The 23,832-nt window shown below is 38.0% G+C and overlaps 2 protein-coding genes across 20 annotated transcripts in view; both read right to left on the reverse strand.

The window, feature by feature from the left end:
- The window catches only part of stau2 (staufen double-stranded RNA binding protein 2), a 65,556-nt gene extending 52,879 nt beyond the window's left edge, over positions 1–12,677 (reverse strand). For 5 of the 8 annotated variants that reach the window (XM_081720546.1, XM_027023973.3, XM_081720567.1 and 2 more), the window contains exons 1-5: positions 12,345–12,527; positions 11,476–11,683; positions 10,639–10,769; positions 9,625–9,784; positions 6,886–7,021 (exon numbers count right to left, since the gene is read on the reverse strand). In XM_081720546.1, the coding sequence (XP_081576672.1) occupies positions 6,886–7,021; positions 9,625–9,784; positions 10,639–10,769; positions 11,476–11,683; positions 12,345–12,383 (674 nt within the window). In that variant the 5' untranslated portion in view covers positions 12,384–12,527. The other 3 variants (XM_027023972.3, XM_027023970.3, XM_027023971.3) reach the window with 3 other exon arrangements.
- Positions 12,678–14,944: 2,267 nt separating this feature from the next.
- On the reverse strand, positions 14,945–23,480 carry ube2wb (ubiquitin conjugating enzyme E2 Wb). 12 transcript variants are annotated; one of them, XM_081720624.1, is made up of 9 exons: positions 23,349–23,377; positions 23,213–23,250; positions 22,747–22,770; positions 22,579–22,627; positions 20,382–20,473; positions 18,678–18,780; positions 17,321–17,476; positions 16,808–16,883; positions 14,945–16,645 (listed from the first exon to the last, which is right to left on the reverse strand). In XM_081720624.1, exons 2-9 carry the CDS (start codon positions 23,236–23,238, stop codon positions 16,551–16,553), a joined length of 621 nt encoding a protein of 206 aa, XP_081576750.1. In that variant the 5' UTR covers positions 23,239–23,250; positions 23,349–23,377; the 3' UTR covers positions 14,945–16,550. The 12 variants fall into 12 exon arrangements, with proteins under 12 accessions (XP_081576750.1, XP_081576763.1, XP_081576770.1 ...); XM_081720637.1 differs by lacking the exon at positions 22,747–22,770 and having other exon boundaries at positions 23,349–23,387; XM_081720644.1 differs by lacking the exon at positions 23,349–23,377 and having other exon boundaries at positions 23,195–23,336.
- Positions 23,481–23,832: the final 352 nt, after the last annotated feature.

Here is a 23,832-nt window from a genome sequence, read left to right on the forward strand (position 1 = left end):
CCACACTTTCCCCATATACTCCCCCACACACTCGCCCACACGCTTCTAAAATGATTTGATTCAACCCTCCCCAATGCTTTACTTTACTGCTCACTCATAATGATGTGCTACGCTCCATTTCCACAATATTCTGCATTTAACCGGATTGTGGATGTTAAGAACATGCGTTGTGAGGGGAGTGTCAGGCCTGGTAGAACCCTGCCCATATACACAGTCTCAGCAGGAGGGAATCCAGTCCACTGACTGCTAACAAAGTGTCTCTGGCATCACAACTCTGCCTGGGTGAGCAGTCCAGCTAAACTGCATCAGTGCTCAGTGACAGGAGTTCATTAGGTGGATAACAACTGGTTTATTCAAAATTAGTCCACAGTAACTGCACACATTTACAGACATTTATTCTTCTTTGTGTCTCACTTGCCTTGTGGTTAAACAACACAATCAATAGACTGAAGTAGACTGCATGTGAACTACATCTGTAGCTTCCAGTCAAGTACAGTACAGAAACAACTAAATTTTATGAATCCTGTGAAGATGTGCAGTTGTTCTCTACTGCTCAAAGAGGACCGTCAGAAAAGCAATAATGACTTCCAAACACAATGAAGTCACAATCGCCCACTCATCCTATCTGAGTGTGTGCAGGAATGCAGAGCTACTGAAGCTGAATGCTCGCTAACTTACTCTTGCACCATGTATTTCTAACACACTGTTCTCCCATCCTTTACTGGAAGCTGTTGCCTCTTACACTCTTTAATTAAACAAACAAGATAAGAAAGGGGGAGAGGCTGTGGGATCTGCAGGAAAAGGGCAGTGAGCTAGCGACCTTCAGTTGGAATGTGAGGAAGATGTGGGGTGACTCACAACAGCCCGCAATCAGAGGGTCTGGACACAGCAGCTGTGCTGTGCACGTCCTTAGAATGAAGAAATTCGCCTGCCACTCCTCTAGCTGCGGGGAAAATCTACACTATGACCTTCAACGTTTGTTATGAGAAGCGTTTCATCAGAGGGGATGTGCTTCTGCTGCTAACACACCATCAATGGAAGAATTCTCAAAACAAAAGTGAATTCTCAAAGCAAAAGAATAGAATGCGCAAAGCAAAACCAGCCTTGTACACAGTTCACTGCTTTGTTCAACACATATTAACGGACCTGAACAACACAGGGGCTTATTTTCACATTGTTTACTGCTCCTGATATACTGTGGAGCAATAGGTACTGTGTAAAACACATTACTCTTGTGTCACTTTAAACCCTTGTTCTTAACACTATAGGAATACTGTAGGTCCTGCTCTTCCCTGTGCTGAGAAATAAAAGAAAATGAAAAAGTGTATAACACACTATAAGTATTTTGTGTACTGTGTGTTTTATATAAATGTTTTGAATATTTTGAAAATTGTTCCTGCTTGTAACAGGCTTGTTATCATTAGTTAACACTGCCATTAAGATTAAGCTCTGAAACAGGGACCCTTTTAAACAGTGGTCTCTGTTGAAAGCCCTGCATAGTCAACACAAACACCCATGAAAAAAAGATGGTTAAGTTAATGGTTCATTTGCCTGGATGAACAATGCAAGCACCCACAGGAAGTCACGTGAAGATTCACATTCACATTCACATAGATAATGACATGGACACTGAAGAGCAATATAAATCCATTTCCTAGTATGGAAATCTTTGTATTTTGCATGCAAATATTCATGCATTTTGGAGATTACAAAAACGCCCACTAACCCCTGGAGGCTGAGCCAATGTTCCAGTGAGCTGATCGGCCCTTACTGATGAACTGTGTAGACCTACAGGTACTTTTTACCCATCAGGCTGGAGGAACATTACCTTTAAGAGTGATCTATTAGGGATTAAGTTAACCCACCTGAAACAAATGAAGCAAACACAGAGAAAGACACTCCTCCACTTTCTCAACAGCACGGGAGTTTTAGAGCTCAGTACTAATGCGCTTATGCACACACAGGAGTCTATAAAGATTTGCTGCTTTGTTATAGCATCAACTACAAAAAGCGCTATACTAAACAAAAATGAATTCAATTTAACTGAATTGAAATGACTCTTGGCAATTTGTATACTTTTTTGGTAAAACATTTTGTAGGGACTGTGTAATATCAATTTTCCTGCTGACTGATTACCCAGTTTAGGTTTAGACCCACTAATTCAGGGAAAGAAACTATAATTCAGCTAAGAGAACAGGCCATTAGTCCATGAAGCATCCTTAGGGATAGGTAATTTAAGTGTCAAGCCACTATCTCAATTCATTTTGAATACTGCAGTTGTGCACAAACAACACATTTGAGTAGTATGGTTAAAAAGGAGGTTGTGAGGCGGGGTGGGGTGGTAGTTAAGGTTTTCTGAACACTTTATGAATTCCCAAGAAAGCCATTTCCTCCTCAGAGTTGCTAGCCGGCCTCTTACAAATGATTAATTCTAAAGACCTCTCCTGTATCAGAGCTTGCATACATACTTAAGTAATTTGGGCCTTTCTTTCTCATGATTACTTTCTCAGGCTTTGTGATTAAGCAATGCAGACATTTTATACTGAACACCCTACAGTGGAGGTGATCACTCTTCAGACATGACTAAGGCAAACAGCCTTATTTTATCAGAACATGACAGCTACTGCTGATGACAAAACCCACATCACCGTGTAGAAATCCTCAAGGATAGGAGAATTAGTACATAAGAGCTTTTTCTGAATCTTGAGGTGTCGTGAATACTTCTAATCTTTGTGACATGGTTCACCTACATGAATTCAGAGGTGCTGGTTTATCCTTCCCAAAAGCTTTCTGGTGCCCATTCACTTTCAGCACAATTCTCACATCAGACTTTATTGACCAACTAACGATGACCACTGGTAAACCCAGTGAGACTGGTCTATTTGCACCATCAAACACTGACCTGTAATGAGAAGAGGGACTCAAAATAGAGCAATTAACAGACAGACTTCAGTTATGTTCATCAAAGCAATGTATAACACCGGTTTTATTTTGGGTACTCCAGAATGAAATAACCATATTCAACTAACCATTACAGTGCTACAGGGCTTTCCTTGTTAATCTGCTTATATTTCATGAGCCAGTTATTTTAATTTCAGGTGCATCAGAGAAGCTAAATCAGCAGATGTTTTTAAAAAGCTGTCCTCACTGGAATACTACATTTATAAATATATATCCCAATTAACATGTCAAATTGGGTTGTTTCCTTCCAATTGCATTACAATTATAATCAACATTACTTATATCTTCATACAAACTCTCAAAAGGTTACCATCACTATCAAGACCACAGGGAATAAGGAAACAGTAGTTAAGTGGACAGTTCTTGTATTTGCGTTTCAAAATGAGACTTTTCCTGTTAATATTCACTTTATCATAACCAAAATATAGCAACACACTGGGTTTTATTTCCACATTGACACAAATTTCCAACTCCACCATGTAGGCACCTTTTAGCCAACCGTGTTCCACTGAATTTCCTGCCTTTCCAATCCATCTCAGTATCAGACCAGGAAATATCACCAGGCAACAGCCACAGCAGTTATCCTCATTATTATTACAGCTGAGCAGGCGGACCCTGATGTAATGTTACTGTCATACCCAAATGAGCTTGGAAGGTGAGGCCCTCCCGGAAAAACTCCATCCAAATTCTGACTCTGACGGAATGCAGGCGCTCCCAAAGGGGTTGGGGGGCTGGTAATGTTAAAAATGTGTCCAGGATAAAACAGCATCTAAAACAAGTCATGAAGACCAAGAGACTTGTACATAGACAAAACATCTGGATGAGAAGCACTTGAATACTTCAGAAGATTAGCTTCAGGTCCTGATAGTGCCTGAATACTGACACCCTCCCATGAGTGGGACTTAAAATTAAGTGTGCAACGAATCCATTATGGACACAGTTTGCTGTTCTGTCCTCAGAGACTAATAAACCAACCCAGTTGTCCCTGAGCCATTGGAGGGAGAGGCTTGATTCAGCCCTGGTAATGAGAAGCTATGATGTGCACAGATCATAATGACACTGAATTACCTTATAAATCAGAACACATTTTTACCAATCAATACCAATCGTGACAAAAGCATATATGGTAGGATTCATTTACACATGCAGAAAAAGGCTTTCGATCACACAGCCCACCAGACACCAGTCTTTAATACAAGACCTTTCTATGGACACAACATCAATACTACTTCTAATAAAGTCACCACCTGGACAGTGGTGATTGATCATGGGCACTAGCTAATATCTCCAAGGCAATTTACATGCTGATAAGGGAAAAGAGAAGGCTAGGCTTAAATGAAGCATGTCCCCAACCTTCCTCTACCTCTGCCACCAACCTCTCTGCCTGTGTCTCCCTGTGTTTGAGTCTCTGTGTCTTTGTCTTTCTCGGTCTCTGTCTCTCTCCCTCCCGGGTTGTACGGAAGTCTCTGCACCAGCATGATGTCACCATTGAAGGGGATCAGATTTGCTTTGGCTCCTGAGTGTCTTAGTATTTCAAAGGCTTTATGCCAGGGACTTTAGACTGACAGTGGAAAAAGAAATATGCATATTACAGAAAAAAGAGGGGGGGAAAAAAAACAACAAACAATTTCAAGTTGAATCTCTGTTCTATGGTTGGATGAGAGCTTCTCTCCTTACTTTTGTTCTCCTTATAGCCTCCAATGACTACTAATTGAGATAATTATAATAACTCAGATGACTCCACATACAAACATTTATACTTATTTTATATATGACTGATACTTAAGGGTCTGAGTAGTCTTTGAAATGTGTAAATCTTTCATCTTAGTAATGCAAACAGTGAACTCAAAACTACTAGCTACTGTAGTACTATAAAGAAATTACACTGAACAATTACTCGTAAAAATATATGGGTTTGTTAACTTGGCCTATAATATGTAAACAATGTGAGGACAAAAGTTCTTCTGTTTAATAAATCATTACCCTTTATGTAGTAGGTACATAAAATGAAAAGCATTTCCAAGATATGGACAAAAATAAAACAAAATCAGCTTTAAAGACCCACCTAGAAATCTGATGTAAAAGGAAAGATAAGTTTTGATGTTCATACATCACATCTACTACTACAGAGGAATAAAAATGTAATACATTTTTGACAGACAGACAGTATGTACAGCGGTGAGATGTTCTCAACACCTGTTGAAGACCTAACATCATGTGGTTAAGATAAAACAACAATTATTTAAGACATCAAAAATTTTAATTGTTTAATTAGTTTATGGCAGTTTCTCAGGAACTGGCAAAAAATAACCTTTTCCAAACTGTCAGAGCGCTTAATATATGGAGCTGTACTGCCTCCTATTGGTGATTAACAGAAATTCTAGTGTTATTAAATACATGCATCAGGTTAGAACAATAAATGGTCAAATAATCCTATGTTCAAATAGAGCATTTGTTATTTTGTTCTGGGAGTTTTAATCATGCTAGGGATTAAGACAAAGCCCCCCCACCCAAAAAAAAAAAAATTCCAGTTGTGATTCACCATTGGCACTACAATTCAGTGCAAGACTAGTCTTAATCCTTGTCTGGGAAACAAGCCCTGAGTGTTTCTGATTTAAACCAGATGCCAAAAAAGACAATTGTGATGGAGAGCTGGAGTACCACATCTCCATGGCAAGCACAGTCCCAAACACAAGCAGCACAGATGTGGGGCCTCCCCAACCAAGTGAAGGTGCCTCTAAATAACCATCCTGGGCTTACAGTCCAACAACAACTGCTAATCTGTCCATGTCCAAGGAAGGACTCACACTATGGAATGGCCTTGGTTTAAATGACCAGGTATGACTTATCTTGCTGCAAATGTACTTATAGGCTGCAGGCATCTGTACCAGCACTGAGGAGAGTCAAGGCTGTTTCACTCTGATCAGGGACTGCAGACCATGAACAGAAGCACCACATGCTGGAGCCTCAAACCAGAGACCCCCTTCATGCCTCTGAAGCCTTGCTACACATACCAGGAATTTCAGGAAAACATTTAAGTGTATCATGAATGCATTTGAGATTATATTAGTCCATAGGAGTGCACAGTGCAGTAATGGAGGGCAATTCATAAGCAAAAATCCCAGGGACTATGTCAGCCATGACCAACAGAAAAATCACAACTTGTAAGACGTGTCCCTGGCAAGGATACGGGAACAGCTACGGCTGGTAACAGTTGCTACGGCGCGCTAGAAACAGCTACAGCTCCACTCTCTAACCTCACTTCATACAGCCCAATGACACAGAGACAATGGCAAGCCTTTAGACTCAACTTTAAACTTTAAAAAGTAAAATATTAAAACAGAGACTCGTTTGATTACATTTTGTTCATAATAATTTTTAAGTGTCAATAACTAAAGTGCACATTATTGGGGTGAAAAATAAATACTGATTTCAGGAAAAACCTCTTCGTGATTTCACACCAATTTAAAGTTAGATTTCAAATCTTGAACAAGAAAAACAATGTAAAGTTAAAACATATTGACACATTCCAGAGAGAAATCCGGTGGTGCATGAACCACCTATAGCTGTACTATTTTTGGTAGTTTTAAAATTCAAAGTGCAGATGCCTGTTTGGATTTGATTCATTTAAGGCAGCAACCTCTCTTCCTGTGGTATAAAAGCTTCAGATAGCGTTTGGAGTCTAGTCCCTCAATATTTTACAAATACATCAAATCCACCTGAGATGGAAGGATCTGTGCCTTACCAGGAATAGTGTCTGACCAAATGTTTTCAGGTAAAGCAATCTAAGGCAAATGCTTGAGTATGCCTTACACCACTTTCATCTGTACTGTGCAAAACATTAGTCAGGCCATGAAAAGCCAGAGACATGTTCCAATCCTGCACATCCGCATCCATGCGGGCTGGAGAAAGTGGTGCCCTTACCTCTGGTTGAACATTCCTCTGAAGTTGTAGTTGGCTCTGTAATTGGGGATGGGTTTGGGCTCCAGAGGTCTGTATATGGCGGGCTCCCCTCTCTTCATTGCCAAGCCGTTGAGCTCCACTGTAGGGGTGATGCTGCCTGTAAAACAAACCCATTTAGTTCAACCATCTCACTGTCATTTCAACATCGGCACAGTTACATTGTTCCACGAACATGAGCCGATACCAGCCAGAGGTCTTTGGCTGCACTGACGACTTCAATCATTCCAGCAAAGCTTTTACAAGCACTTGCACACCAATGAATATGCTTATGAGCCTCAAATGAGTTCACACTGATATAATATAACCAGTACATACCTTAGCAGACCATTACATTACATTGCATACAACTTGCTGTGAGTTTTAATGTGCTAAACTTGAGACCTCATTTGAACACATTAGTCGACCGACTGTGGCATCTCATGCAAATGAATTTTTACACCTTTCATGAAGGTCCTGTGGACAACAAAGCACGTGAAAATGTCTTGCGTTTGCCTCAGTATAGATAGTTAATTCATAAATTTACACTCTCATTTATGAACATGGTCTACATAGAACTCCGAAACACATGCACACAATGTAGGTGAATTAAACCAGTGTGAGGCAGAATGTTATGCATAATTAAATAACCGAACGCTTAGGAAAAGCTGCAGCCTGTTTTGGACAGTGCCCCCTGTTGGTGCTGTCACAGACCAAACAGGACATACACATATACAAATATAAAAATGTAAAAGCAGGATTTACTATATTAGGACAGGTATCAGACAACTCACAACCGGTCCTACATATGAACCTGCAATCCCCTGGCGCTGCTTGGTCTTCTGTCTTTGAATACTTGGCAAGTGGTAAAACGTTCTCAGTGATTTGTGGGATCACAAAAGGCAGAGATGTTTATGTATGTACACATGCTAATCATGACTCTTCTTGTTGAAAAGTTTGGCGGGGTGGTAGGGTAAGTGACAAGCTGGAACTCAAAGGGCAAATTTTCTTTTATCAGAACATGAATGGATCAAATTCTTCAGCATTCTTCACCATCACTGTAATATACTAATGAGGTTTGCTGTCAGCAACAGTTACATAGCTCTACTTGCAGTGGACCACATAACTTTTATCTGTAGCTGTTTACAGATTGCAGTTCTATTATCGCTACTGGAGTTAATATGCAGTCTAATGCAGTGGTCTCCAACCCTCCTACACATTAAGGCAGTTTTGTAATCACATAAAGCAATCTTCAAAGATAGCTCCCATTTAACACTAGCCACTCTGATCAGTTAACAGGTTCTAAGTATTCTGTGACAAACCACATTTTTAGAAATGTACACATGCATTATAAAGCACTGGGTGAAAAAAAAAAATCCTTGTTTGCCTATTGGAATTATTTAAAAGTAGAAATGAACTGATCAGTATGTGAGGTCACTATGTGAGGTCAATACCAATTGCCGACAGTCTTTTAGCACAATCGGCTAATCCCAAATCTGAGAGTGGGAGGGGTAGGGCGTCCTTAGTTGCCACGACACTTAACTACCAAGGCAAATAGACCAAACATAGTTCAAATTAGTTTATTAATAAACACTGCTGCAACAAATAAAGGTGCAATCACACATATATATGATCAAACACTATGCCCTAAATAATTAAAAGTTTTAAAATGGCAGCACATCAAATGATTGCACTAGGCTATCAGTTTGCAACAATCACAGACAAAAAATATATATACATATTATATAAAAAGAATATAAAATGTTAGGCATTTAAATCATTTTCAGATTAAAAAAAAACTAAAAGCAAGATAAAATGTAAATTAATGAGAAAAATACTGTGCTGTCAAATGCTAGAGGTTCTAAAATTTTATCAAAAAATTAATTCAATCAGTTTCAAATTTTAAAAATGAATCTTGCATGAAGCTACAACCTAATTTACTGCAAAACAAGGCACCATAGCCATCTGCCTATGTAAAAATACTCAAGGTTTACTGTTCAGCCCCAATGGCAGATTTTATGTTCAAGAAGAGTAATATTTGGGCTTAAAAACTGTTTGACTGTGTGCACTTGTGTGAGCTGCAGAGGGCTGAGATCAAGCTGCTCTGTTGGACGGTGGACTTCTAAATGTTAAATAAGATTGGTGGTGTTGTCTTGCCTTTGCTTCCCCAAGTGTTGGTCAGATAGGAGTCAGATACTGTTAAAAGCTCTTATACTGGCAAAGTTTCCTTTCAGCACAAGCAGTAAACATCTTTTATTGTGTCATTAATTGGCTCTAAGTAGCAACAAAATATCTTGACCAATTATATTGGCCAACTATAAATTTAATTTGAAAACTGGCTGATTCTGATCCATAGCTGATTGGTCCTCTTGTCCCTACTCAAAGATTAAAACATTTTATTTCCTTTTTTTTGCAATATAAAAATTAAGGCACTGACTTACTAATTTAATTAGGAGTCACAAATTATAGTGGAAACTAAAGTCCAGAGTGAAAGCAGATGAACCCATCCTCGTTGCCTCTGACCTATCAGTAGCTATACTAGACCACTATGACCCATCAGAAGCCACACATTATCACTAGTGTTTGTTAAATCTGACAAGCTGGCAGGCCCACATGCTACAACAGCTTTTTTTCTTCCATGCAACTACATCAAGCTGAATGAAAGACATCTCTGTCGTCTTAAGCCTTAGATCTAATTTTCTTGTGGAGGCTGATAGTCCTTACCTGGATTGCTGTTGGTGTCGGCTTTAGGGGAGCGGGGTGGTGGTCTGGGCAGCGTGCTCTCCGACAGCGCTTTGGTGGCTGTAGAGTGCTGGGCCTTCTTAATGCTGCTGCCTTCGGCCTCCCAAAACTGCTCCCCCAAACACAGCTGCACAGTGAAGATCTGAACACAGCAAAGACACACGCTCACGATGAGAAGATAATCAGGGAGGAAAGAAATTGCGTCCCTGTCAGTTAAACATTAAAATGATGCAAAAGTAGTTCCTTACATTCCTTACATTAGTCTGTATCTAGTTTCACCATACAATTATAAATTTAAGGAACAATATTAATTATTTGTAAATACATTCATATTATTAAGCAATTATTCTAATTCTGCTACATTTACTGGTTCTTACATTCTGCTACATTTACTGGTTCTGCTACATTTACTGGTTCTTAAAGACAACACCAAATCCTTGTCATACTTCCTTCACAGCAGTTACACTATAGCTTTTTATCAGTTACCCAAGCAAGAAAACCAGCATTTAGTTATTGCTTAATTTCCAAAAAATTTACCAAAAAAAACAACAACTTGGGTTTCACATTTGAGTGGAACCTTCAAGGCCCACTAGTAACAGGTGCATCAAACATTCAAGGCCTTCAACCTGTGTGAACACCCCTTTAGATACTAATGATTCTAATGATCTGGAGATTTGAACAATGAACATTTTCACCAAAAGGCAATAACATTTTTAACCAAAAATCTTTCTTATAGTGACTTGAGAAAGAGTTATCCATAAATTACACACATTTGTGCTGACAAATGTGTGAAGGTCCAAATTAGGAATGAACTTCTCTGGGCTACTGCAAGGGTGTTGGTAAGATGTTATGTCATTCTTTAAATTGAGTGTAGCATGTGATTATAACAGCATGGATTCTTAAACACTACATGATACAACAACAACACTATGATGAGTTAAAGGAACACTAAGAGTAGATGGGTGTTAAAGCTAAATGTCTTGTATGACAATATACCTTAGCATGGGCAGGCCCCCGCTCATTCACCAACTTATACTGTGGTTGAATCCTGTTGAAACGGGCTAACTCATTCACCAGACACATGGGAGTTTTCTCTTTAGGGTTTGCCATGTTATCCTGGGGAGGTCCTGACATGAAAAAAAGTTTAGAATTTCAATAAATCAACAAAAAATTGAAAAATTAATCAATCAATCCATAGAATCAGTTAATTTAATAACATTTATCAATTTAGTCAATTTGTAATAATACTCATTCAAACCTAGCAATGAAGAAAGCAGTATACAGGCATAAGGAACAACATTTATCTGCTTCTAAAAATTCAGGTGGATAGAGGCAGAACAAGTGCATTTATGAGAAAAAAACTTAAGGTGCGCTTTGAATATCCAACAATCCACAAATTATACATGCAATGCATTTCCCAAGAAATAACTTAAAGATCAGTAATGCATAACAACCTTCAACATTGCTATGAGCATGCAGCAGTAAAACAGCCCCCGGCGTGATCCAATAGTACATACTATTCTGGTCATGATAGAAATAATAGCACAAATATTAGGTTGATATGTTGACAGCATATTAAAGTTTCTAAAAACAAATTTTGCCATCTTGTTCTATGCTCTGCAGAAGCCTATGCAAGATCTTATTTAAATGTACTTTAGATACCTTTTAACAAACTTTTTTTTAAAAGTATAATTCAATTATTGAATCTTGTTCATGAGCTTTCTGATCAACTTTTTTTTATGTAATAAAGAATGGCCTCACAATCATGAATAAAATAACACCTCCAAATGACATATGCAGCTTACTCTGGAGCTACACAGTGCAGACACACACCTGGAGGGATGGCAGGTACAGTGGAGTCCACAAAGCCAGCGGCAGAACTGGAGCAGGCGGGCGTCGTGGCTGGCACTGTGCCGTTGATGGTGGACTGCAGACCCAGAGCTCCTGAGCTGGGCAGGACCACAGGGGGCACCACAGGAGACAGGCCGGGCCCAGGCAGGGGGGCTGAGGTCTGCACTTTCACTTGAGCCATGCTCTCTAGCTGAGTAAAGGTAGGAGGGAGCATGAATAGTACATGGGCACTTTAAATATTGCATGTGGACTAACTGGGTTCAGAAACCTCCTTCTCACCAATTAAATAACAAGGCAGATAATATATAACATATTTCCTGCAAACAATGCATATTTGCAATGCAATATATAGTACTATTTGTGGAATATGGCGGAATTAAAGCTAAAGTTAAACTCACTGAAGGCAATTTTAAACCCTATAGCAAGATGTGTTTGCTCATTTTTCCTAAAACAGATTTACAAACAACAATATATGCTGGACAGCAATCTCCAATGCGTAAGGCAAAGTATGTTACAAATGAAAACCAGTCATTTTCCTCTTCGATCAAGTATCAGTCGGAAATCAGGCACGCAGCAGCAAAGCTGGAGATAAAAAAATCACACTGACAGAAAATGAAATGATGTTCTATTTAAGCCAATGACGTCAGTTCTGCCGGTTGGTTATCTCGCGCCCTCTCACTCATCTTTCTGATTCTGTTGACAGCGCTAACCGTTTGGTTTAAGGGAACTCCGTTTCTGTTTGCTACTACCGAGCAAACAAACAAGCTTTAAGAGATTTATATGTCACTGACAGAACACGACAGAAATTTTTGTTTTACTTCAAGCTAGCGTTAGCTACCCTGTTAGCTCACCCGGTTTTGAACTCGACTGGGGTTATGTGCAGACATCATGGCTGAACGAATAAACACCCCCCTTCACCTCTGAACGAAACACTCGGGGTCTTGAGTACGTCTGTGTAGCTGTCAGCACCGTGACTTTGTTTACAAGCCAGAGCCTAACTCCACGATGAAATGTCTTACATTTTAATTGTAATAATTTACCTTAGTCCAGGGCCCGACCCCAGTTACACCTCCAACATTGGCAAACACTAAAGAGAACTGATGATATTAGGACGAAACCATTACGTGAACACCGTGCTTTTGCGTATTATTTAATCGTCAAATGTATTGCTTAATATGTGAGAAATATGATAGCAATTCGTGCAAATTTAATATGGTCGCGAAGCCATTCTGTATCTGCTAAGGCGTAATATATGTGCAGTATAATAAATATGCACCCCCGTCTGTTTTACACTCAATGGAACCGTCCATTTTCCGCCACGGACCTACGGACCACCGGTTAAGTGCTTTTCCTTGACTGTGATGACATCTTGAAAGCAATCGTTTAGTACGCTAGACACACCACACACACACACACACACACAATATATATATATATATATATATATATATATATATATATATATATATATATATATATATATATATATATATATAAAAACACACACACACTTTATGTACTTTAGAGGTACATAGAGTTATGTTTATGTGTGTGTGTGTAGCGTACCAAACAATTGTTTTAAAGATGTCATTACAGTCAAGGAAAAGCACTTAACCGGTGGTCCGTAGGTCCGTGGCGGAAAATGGACTGTTCCACTGATTGTAAAACAGACGGGGGTGCATATTTTAAAGTCCCATCGCTGTCTAAAGGAAACAGAAAGGCAAGACTCTAGAGGGCAAAAGAGTACAAAAACTGAGCAGTGGAAAAACATCACCTGGTCAGATGACTCCAGATTTCTGTTGCACCATGCTGGTGGGAAGGTCCAAATTTGGTACAATCAGCATGAATCGATGAGGCCTTCCTGTCAGGTGTCAGCAGTTCAGGCTGGTGGAGGTAGAGTAATGGTGAAGAGAAGTTATTTTTGGCATACCCTGGGTCATACCCTTGACATACCCCATGGATGGACATTTGGACACTAGAGCTTACCTAAGCATAAGTTCATAAGTACCCTGTTTCAGCAAGACCACCATGCCACAAGGGTTGTATAGTCATGGATTGGTTCCAAGAACACAGCAGTGAGTTTTCTTTGCTTGCCTGGTCCTTACAGTCCCCAGGTCTTAGCTGTACAGAGCATCTCTGGAATGAGGTAGAATGAACTGTTCATAGCACATCAGTACCGTCATCTAAATTGTGGCAACTGTGAGAAGCTATATCCTGTCTGCATGAATGACACAACAAATTGCTGCAGTTCTAAAGGCTAAAGGAGGTCCCATGTGCTACTAGATGAGTTTCTCTAATAAAGTTGTCATTCTGTGTGTTAAATAATTCATCTGGTCTTGCTATATAATTAATTTTAAAAAAAAAAAAACATTCATAAACCCTTTGTAATTATCTGATTGGATCTGATTGGCTCTTGAATTGTGACCTGATCTTCATCTCATGTGAAAGTCTTATTTCATGAACATTAATTTTATTCTCCCTTGTCATTAGTAAGAAAATTTAAATATTCAATGACCATAAAAAAACAACAACATAAAAACCCCACAAACCCTTTCATTTATAAAAATAAACTTCCTTTATTTCAATAACCACTACAAAGCACATTTGGCAGTTGCTGTCCTGTCCTATACAGTGATTATGGGGTATTTTGGTCTGTTTAATTTCAGTTATTGGCTTTTCAAATCATTTGAGGTCAGGACTCTCTGAATCTAGCATGAGCTAGTGTGCTAGTGATTTACTCCCATTTTGGTCTTGGTCATAATGCAACCCACAAGTTTGAGATTCGAGTTTGAGATCACAGGCATTCATTAGTCCCTCAAAGTCATTCAATCCCTGATGTAGCAAAACAGTCACATTACATTACCCCCACCAGGTGACAGCTTGGGGGACGTTCTGGAATTATTTTTGTTTTCCCATGAGCTCATGTTCACGTCAACCAAATTGCTAACCGTGTTCTGTTGTCCACAGAACGTTGTAGAATATCCAGGAAGACCTTTTCCCTTTAATGAGCAGTTGTTTCCTGCATGGTAACCTTCCAATGCCTCAATACTCAAAAACAAATGTTTATCTTATGTTAACAATTTCCCTGAATCTATTTTATTTGTTTATACAGTGACCTTGAGATGACAACCACTAGGGAGCATTTTCAGCTTCATTTCTAACAACCATCTTACTGTAGACCACAGATCTGCAACAAATTCTACTGTTATGATTTAGTATCCATTATTAACAATTTGGTTTGTAGCCCACCCCTAAACTAATTGGAAGACTTCGTTTACCCCAGTCCCCCCATCAATGGCAGCAACTATGCAAGTCATTTTTTCAATGCTGCAGTTAGCATATGCCTGACCATGCACATATACCTAAACCACAAGTGCTAGTATCAGAAATATTTTCTGTACTATGAACAGCTTTAATTTATTGAAAATCTGTGTTTATTAAATACGCCAACAGCAAAAACATACTTTTTATTAAAAATACTCAATAACTGTTTGAAGGATAATGAACTCATCAAGCAATTTTAAAAAATAACTACTGCATACCTATTGGATTATCCCTGTTCAGGTTGATGGCAAATGGTATTTTCAAATACTAATACCTGTGTACCACAACTTTTACATTCTTTCAGTTAAGCGTACCGCATCTTAACATTGTTGTAAGTGCTGAAGCAGATGTAATGGCCATCATTTGCTCATTTGCTTTTGCTCTCTTGAAAATACACTGCAGGCCATACACTCATGGTAAACCAAGGCAAATCAAGAATTCAAGTATTTATGGAAAAAATGGCAACAAAACCCATCTTTGGAGTGACGTTAGCAATAGTTATAAACACTGCAGAAGTCCACATGATCAATACATTGTACATATTTGACGGGACTGATTGCATATCAGCAGGCCAATCCCAGCAACAGCTAAATCATTTAAAAAAATAAATTTTATATTTATATTTTTAAAACAAATTTCCCTCTACAGAAGCATTAATCTACATGAAGCTGAAGTTATTTTGGAATTCAAAATATACATACATATCTCGGTTTTAAATATGTAAGTCTTTCAGGGAAAAATACATTTTTTTTAATGCAAAATATCAGTAGGAACTTCTCAAAAAATTATTACCCAAGTCAGAAAAATGTTTCTCCTGGTCACAACACCCAAACCTTACTTTAGAGAATAATTATACACTAGCCAAGATATATACAATCAAAACAAATGCACAGAATTAAAAAGATTTTCTGAAACCTTCCCTTCTACAAACTCCTGAAAAAAGACAAATCTTTCATTTAAGTATAAGCAAAAGTTGAACCTTTAAAATAAAACCAAGAAAAACAAACGTATGTCTTTCTAACATTCGGTACATTAACAGTTCATGTGTCAGCAGCCTGGCTACACAGATAGGATGCATCTTAAAAAAAGGTTTGGTTCACATGACAGTAGAGTCTTCAAATAATCACGCTTGGCTCTAGAATTTGATACTTGATGGCAAACATACAGACCACCTAGCAAAACATCTGAATCATAAACAAGGAAAAATGGTTTCATTTCATACAGTATACGAGAGCAACAAAAATCCTTTTAACTGCAAATAAAATGGAAAGCCATATTTTGTTAAATTAATTTTTTAAACTTTTTAGATATCTTCACAGTAAATATAAACTAATATAAACTAAGATGAAGCATTTGGATTGAGTACTAAAATAAAGCAAATAATTTGTCATCATTATTGCACAATACACACAGACATTAAAATGTCAAAACAGACTTTAAAACGTATCAACAAGATTAAACGAATTCAGATTTTTAAAACAAACAAACCACAAAAAAACCAAAACCTACTCCCAAAAACACCCCTAAACTATGACCCACAAAACGGAAAAGGGAAAAAAAAACAAACCCAAAACGAAACAAAACAAAAAACCACACAACGACTCGCAAGAAGAAGAAAAATAATTTAAAAAATAAATTCATACTTTTTCTTGGCTTGGTGGATTTTCTTTCTTCATCTTCAGTTTAATTTTACCCTTCTCAAAGAAATATCCAATAGTACTCCACATAACAGGTCAGAGCCACTCTGGTCTGGTCCTTATGTCTAGTCCCAGTTCAAAGACGGAGTGATTTAAAAAGTGCTTATGTATTCCAGTAGGACTTGCTTCTTCTAAGTACAATACAAAGCTCAATATCAACAGGTATCATCTGCAAAATAAATAAACAATAAAAAAATAAGACAAAAAAAAAGGGTCTAATTGAAAACAACAAGAAAACCACCCATTAAATCTCAAAAATTGCATTTCTAATATACACAAACCGATATTCTTACCATGATACCACCACTTGGTCTTCTTTGGATTTTTATTACACGTCTGTACATAAAAGGAGTTATCTGGAGGCCGTCTCTGCAAGAAAGCATAGGTTAAAATTGCTTTAAAAAGTTATGGTTTGAAGAAAACTCTCAGCTTCCTTAGCTAAGAAACCATGCAGATTTATTTTAATCAAACTGTCCATGTTATGTGCACCATAAAGACCAATTATCATCAAACCATCCATACTATGTACATTACATGACTAAGAAATAATTCTAATGAGGATTATGTCACAAGATGGCCAGCAGAAAGGACTACTGAATTCAAAATCAATAGTGTGTAAAATGTCAGAAAATTACCAATTGAAAATGACAATTGACAGTATTTCTTTATTAACAGAATGCAGTTATAAAAGCCAAAGCTCAGAATACTAGTTATATGCCACACAGCCCTAGTAGTCTCTTATATACTCCATTACTCAGATATGCTGTGACCAAAAGCATGTACAGTTGAGCGTGTATGACCTTCACCTTTTCCTTGCAGCTTGACAGCATGCTGATAATGCTAAGACAGACAGACTGCACAGACAATGCCGGAGACCAGTCCTCTGTTAAAATAGACATGCAGATGTGACCGTTGCTATAAACGTGAGGATGGATGGGTATATTCTCTCCCGTGAACATTACCTGTGGAAGCACAGACAGACACAGTGAAGTTGTTAAAATTATTTCTGTGACAATAATGAAAACTGCAGTGAATGATACAGCAAGAGATCCAGGAGAAAGCATCTATAATGGTTTCACAACTGTACATTAATAGAAGGAGAAACTAATAAGACTTGAAGTGCAGCTCATTCAGCATACCCAGTTCTTTCTGATTCCCTGGGGCATCTGGCACTGTCTCAAACGGGTGGAAAATCAAAGCAATGGGGCGTCTCCATGAGAGCAGACAGCCTATATCAGTCTGGTCACTCTCAGCTCTACGGTTCCATCATGTTTATACTTCAAAGCCACTCGCAGTAGCTTCAAAACACAACCATTACTGCCAGCTGCCCATCAGCTCACAGTGTACCATTCTGACTTTATGACAGCAAGCAGAAGCTGGACCAGTCAGTGAGCCCACATAGTCCTGCTGTTCCGTACAAGGTCACATGGACTAAAACAGGATATCAGGATATTCTGTGCTGATAATAATGATAACATCTAACAATTATACAGTGGATCAATCTTGTTATAATGGCAATGCCTTCTAAACATACTGATACTGTAAAGACAAAACAGCTGTTTCTGCAGCACATTCAAGTTAAACTAAAGATTAACAGTATAGACTGCCACCTTTTAATTGTGGGACTTTCAGGACATTGTGTAACAAATGTTCAGCAGGACATTGTGTGTTAATTCCCCCATTGCAGGTGATTAACCCTAACCTGCAAATGGCCATAGTACATACTCAAGACACATGTGGCAGCGCGTGGGGCTGAGCACTCTATGGGCACAAATTTCAGAGCAGTCTAAAAAAAAAATAAATAAATAAAAAAAAATTATATATATATATATAGCCTGAAGGTTTCCAAAAGGCTGACTGAAAAAAATAAAAAGGATGGTGGTGACCCCAAATGCAAGGACCAGGAGTCAATAACGAAGAGCAATGTTTCAAGACATTATTATTTTAATCTTCAAAAACACTGGAGTCAAGAAACTCCTGTTTAGGCTTATCTAGTGTAAGGAATGAACTATATAACTAGATGCTTACATTGAATGTGCTTGATGTTTTAGATTTTGCAGCAATGCAAAGGTGTTGTCAAACGTTACAATGGATTCTGACTAGAAATACTACACCGCTACTATCTGCTTCTTTACTACAACTCTCCTGTAGCAGGCACCGTACCTGAGGGGAGTCAAAGGGGTACCGACTACTGAATTTGAAAAGCAGTTGAAATCGTTCTCCTTCATAAATAGTGCCAGAGGCTCCCTCCATATCTATGATCCACCTGCAAAGTGAGAAAACACAACCATAAACAGTACTAACATCCAAATAAAAAAAAAAATGACAAAAGAACATGTGTTGAATATTTTTTCACCAAAAAAAGGACTGAAAAATTTCTACCCATTTTTGTTGATTTAGTGGTGGGTTTGTAGACTATTAACTGGAAAACGCACCAACACAACCATTGTAATTGAACAACTCAGGTTTTATCTAGAGTAGATGTATCCATCACCTGCAGCAACATTGGACTGCAGTATCTTAACAAATTCAACATAATTAATGATTAAGTTCATACTAGTCAGTGGACAAGTCAAATCACGCATGCTAAATCAGAGAAGCTACTAATGTTTGCAGCGTTGTGTCCACTGGGTCTAGAAGCACATATAGCATAACCATGCTCTTACAACATTTTTTCTTAAAAAAAATTTAAAAAAGAAAAATGTCACCTCAAATAGTTGAAGCTGGATCAATTAAATTAGTTTAGACATACCAACTCTAGTCACTTCTATTTAGTGTTCTTATATATTGACACCAATCTCTTGTTTATGGTCTTGTTTTCTGTCTGTGTTATGATGCATGTGATTGATGTTATAGTGACCTCTAGTACAAACACCTAACTAAAAGCTGGTAAACAATATTGCTTCCCCCTTTTTTCTGACACATCGTTACCCATAAAAAAAATGTTGAAGAGGACTATATCTGATTTAGTCAGACGGACCCTATAACTAGTAAATAAAGAGGAACAGCAACACAATATTTTGATATTCCTACAACAGAGAAAGATAAAAAAAAAGAGAACTAATTTTCAGAGAGAACCACCCACATGCACAGCTTGCTTTGTGTATTTGTGTACGCGCATGTGTTTATTCATTCAATCAATCATTTATACAAACCCAGATTTCTTCCAATGTTATTCATAGTCTGTTCCTACCATGTGACTGGGTCTCCTCATTACACGAGGCCTGATGCACACTTTGTCCATGGCACACTTAACCAACCATCTAGTCTTTTCTAGTCAGTGTAGGACACCAGTAGAAATGGTGCTGTGTATCAGCAGGGATAGAAGACCTAAGACAGTAAAGGCTCTTGCACCCTGGGCCATGGCTACCCACTGCATTTTTGAAAGCCAGTAATAAGACAACCTTCTTTGTGTTCCTGTCTAATCTCTGTGACATCAACAAAAGTCACACAGCAAAACAGCAGCCAGAGGATTTGTATTCAGCTTCTCAAAAGGGGATAATTGGTATTCAACAGCCAATTATTATTATCACATTTTAGTATGTTTAAGGAAATGTAAAGACATGCACATCGGCGAAAAAAAACAAATAGCTTGGTGTGCTACTGTTTTGTAAAAAACAAAACAAAAAACAAACAACAACAACAACAACAACAAACTCTCGAGCTTTTCAGTTTAGGGATCCGCTTGAGTAAGCATATTTAAGAAGTCTTTAATAATCACATGGCTATTTAGTTATTTAAAATTATGATATTAAATATGCTATTAACAGGATATTGATATTAAAGTGGTTTAATATATTTCGCTCTCAAGTGCTTCAGATTAATTCAAAACACTAGACATAAACTCAATACAACCAACACACTTACTGTGTAATAGTATTCTGCACACTTTTCTCATTCAGAGTCATTCCTGGAGGTGGATCATTTTGCAAAGCCAATAGTTCTTTGTGAAGCCTTTTCTGTTGAGAAGGAAAACAGTTGAAAAACACAGCTAACCTAGGAATTGAATTTCTGATGAACACAGATTCTAGATATTTTAAATAGGTCTGGTCAACAAAATGACAATTTTCGTAACAGATCAACATATGTATTTTTAAGAAAAGTTTTCCAATAAAACTATGTTTGCTTAAACCTAATGGAAAGCAGTCAACACAAACTCAAAACAGTAGGTGTGATGTACACACCTACTAAGCATGTCCACATTAAGGTAGAAAGGGACATACAACCCTCAACATTACATGGCTGATTGCACACAAAGTTGGACACCACAGTCTGTACATACTTAACCAACAAGAACATGAAACTGAGCCAACCTGTAGAGTAAAAGACAAAATGACGGCAAAAACACATCCAAACCACAAAAAGGCTTTGTCAAATAAAAGTAAATACCTCAGTTATAAAATACCAGACACAAACAAAAAAGTTAGTAAGAGGGAATTATATTTTCTTTACATACCTAAAGCCTTTTTATTATGGCTTCAGTTATATTTAATAGCTTTAAAAGGTAACGCTAACAGTCTTCTGGAATCTCTCATAATTTAATGAACAATAGGCATTCTTACCCATTCAAATGTGGTAATAAACAATTCCCAGTAAAAAGGATACATCATTTTAAAATACTTTTAAAAAAAATGTTGCCTACTCTGTTCAAAGGTTTTCTTGATACCCAATAGCCATAATGTGTGAATTTTAGCTTGAAGAAGGTACAACTGGGTGCTTGCATGAACAAATGCTCATTGTACAATAGGCAAAAACAAAAACAAAACAAAATAAACATAGAAAACGGCAGATCACTGACATAACATCCCTGAGTAACCTGACTTAAACAATCTTCCCATCACAGCCAAAAAAACATGAAGTGTTGTACCTTGCAGCATGTAAACTATTTGCCAAATAAGCAACATCTTTCTGATAAGATCAGTATAATAATCAGCAGGTGAAATATAACAGTATATAAGTAACACTGTAAAACAGTGACCATAGCAAACCTGTTTAAAATGTTTTACATCACCATCACTTCCCAACAAATGCCAGGTGACACAGTCTGTGTTTGACCAACGTCACCATTGCCAACAAAACCAAAAAGTTGAAAACACTGTCAGCGATTAGCCTCTCAATAGGCTGGTGTCTGTTAATATATTTCTATAGTAAGTGACTTAAGGAGAGCCCAGTGCCATTTTTATATGTCCATCACTAAAACAGCCACAGGATTCCAACCTGAACTTCAGCTAAGCAAACTATGAATTATTTAAGTGAGCGTTTACTGCATACACTGCCTTTATTAAGAGCATGTTAAATGGCAAGGCCTTCTCTGCATGCCTACCACAACCTCCCCTTCTATGTCAGCTTCTGACTTCTGTTAATAAACCTTTTTATACAGTACCCTCCAGAGGTTTGTTTTAGATGCATTTTAATCTGTCTGTATTAAACCTAAAAAGATCCAACATGAGGCAAAGAAAAGAAAGTTATAGAAGATATAGAAAGTATTTGTTTGTATATTATTATTGGCAAATTTAAATTCATTTTTACCATTATAATGAATAATTATAGAAATGGTGACAAGTCTGATGGACAACCCGGAGAACAAAAGATAAACCTGATGACTAACAGGATTAGCACAGTAAAGGAACACTACCTAACATCTGGGGAGTTTTAATTTTTTAGTTACATTAAATTCTTTCCAAGGCTAGTAGACATCCTTTGTGACAGGGAGACGAATCCATGCATTCTCTTCGGAAAACAGCCTAGTTTGGCGAGGTCCCTGCTGAAACACGACTCATTCAGTCAGTGATTTGCCAGGGTTAGTAGCTAAATGTGCTAGAGCAGGGAATTCACCAGACTGCAGAGCGCCCAGGATTCGAACTGTTCATCCGTTTATCAACACAAGGGAAACCGTTAACCTAGCCATACAATCCATGTGTAAGATTATACGTCGAATGAGGGGCTAATCGAGTGTACAGCGGACCTAAGTTAATTTCGGGAGAAGCATTTTTAATACGTCTAATACTTTTTACGGACAATGGAAAATATCGCTCCACTGTAACCTAGGAAATTATTAAATTACCTGAGTCCATGTTTCATAGAACCCTGGATAAATGTTGTACTTCACCCTCCTTGGAAATAACACAATGAAATAAATTAGTTGACTAACCGGAGCTACTAATGTATCTTAACGCCAGTGAAATGAGGTGGCTAGGACAGCGAACCCCAGCTAGCCTCTATTTATGTTTACCTGCTGCCGTGCATCCTGGCAGCACTGATTTTCCAGAATTCCCATTCCCAATGGTCAGAGAACGATGTAAACAAACAGGCTTAGATGGCCAGGTTACTTTTTCACTAAGAAACTATGCAAGAGCCTATGTAGCTTAAGTTAGTTTGAGAAGCTAACGTTAGGCTATTTGAGTTAGCTAGCCATCATTTGAAGCGACACAAGCTAACGTCAAATGAGCAACTCTTCACATTGCAACAAACTAAAAAATACAACTAGATACTAGATAGATGGCGACTATAGTTATTTTACTGTACGACTGTCTTGTGCATCTAGTTATCATAGATGGGCAAGATCAACAACTGGGTTAGCAAAGCTACACCGTAGCGAGTGTAAACAACCCGGCCAGCCAAGCAGCTGAAGCTGCGAAGGAACGAGAATACAGCGGCAGTAAATTGTTTGTACGACTTACAAAACCACCACTCAATACCTTTGTTCACTGAAGGTGTTCCACATGGTTTAGTGTCACTACAAATAAACACAACACAACCACAGAGATAAAAAAAAATAAAATAAAATAAAATAAAACAAAACAACAACAAAAGACGTGACTGGTAACCCCTTACCTGCATGGACGCCATGATGGGAACCCCCCCCGTCAGCGAACTGAAATCAGCGCGAGCAGAGTACGTCACGAGCACAGATCACGAGGAATCGACTGCAGCGCTGCACAAAGCGCCCGAGCCGCCACACCTGACTTACCTACTGCACATGTTCCGCGTTTCTAAATTGAAATATTATAAAATACAAGTCTTGCACGGCACGGAAACTCCTAAGCTGCGGGATCATTTTTACATTTTACAATGTAAATTGGCATGCCCTTAGTTAAGAAAGAAATAAAAAAGGCCTAACAAATTGACGCAGTACATTAAAATACAATACCTAAATGTACCAATTAAACATTTGGTATGTATATCTCTACATGTTAACATTTCAAGCCATTTATATATTTATACGCAGCTGTCACTAACATTAACTGTGCGTTCCTAAAACATATTCATGAGTTATGAAATCAATCTGAGATGCAGATATAATTGTCAACTTCTGATA

This window comes from Electrophorus electricus, chromosome 1 (assembly GCF_041902795.1).
Source record: "Electrophorus electricus isolate QZ-2024a chromosome 1, ASM4190279v1, whole genome shotgun sequence".
NCBI lineage: Eukaryota > Metazoa > Chordata > Actinopteri > Gymnotiformes > Gymnotidae > Electrophorus > Electrophorus electricus.

What these genes read in the sequence shown, in the direction of transcription:
- ube2wb (XM_081720601.1), bottom strand. Translation starts at nt 20,599, where the DNA reads ATGTTGATCTGTTACGAAAATTGTCATTTTGTTGACCAGACCTATTTA. An exon ending in TGTCAAGCTGCAAGGAAAAG is followed by an intron (nt 16,884 to 17,320) that starts GTGAAGGTCATA and finishes GCTTTCTTGCAG; the next exon opens with AGACGGCCTCCAGATAACTC. An exon ending in GACCAAGTGGTGGTATCATG is followed by an intron (nt 16,646 to 16,807) that starts GTAAGAATATCG and finishes TATTGTACTTAG; the next exon opens with AAGAAGCAAGTCCTACTGGA.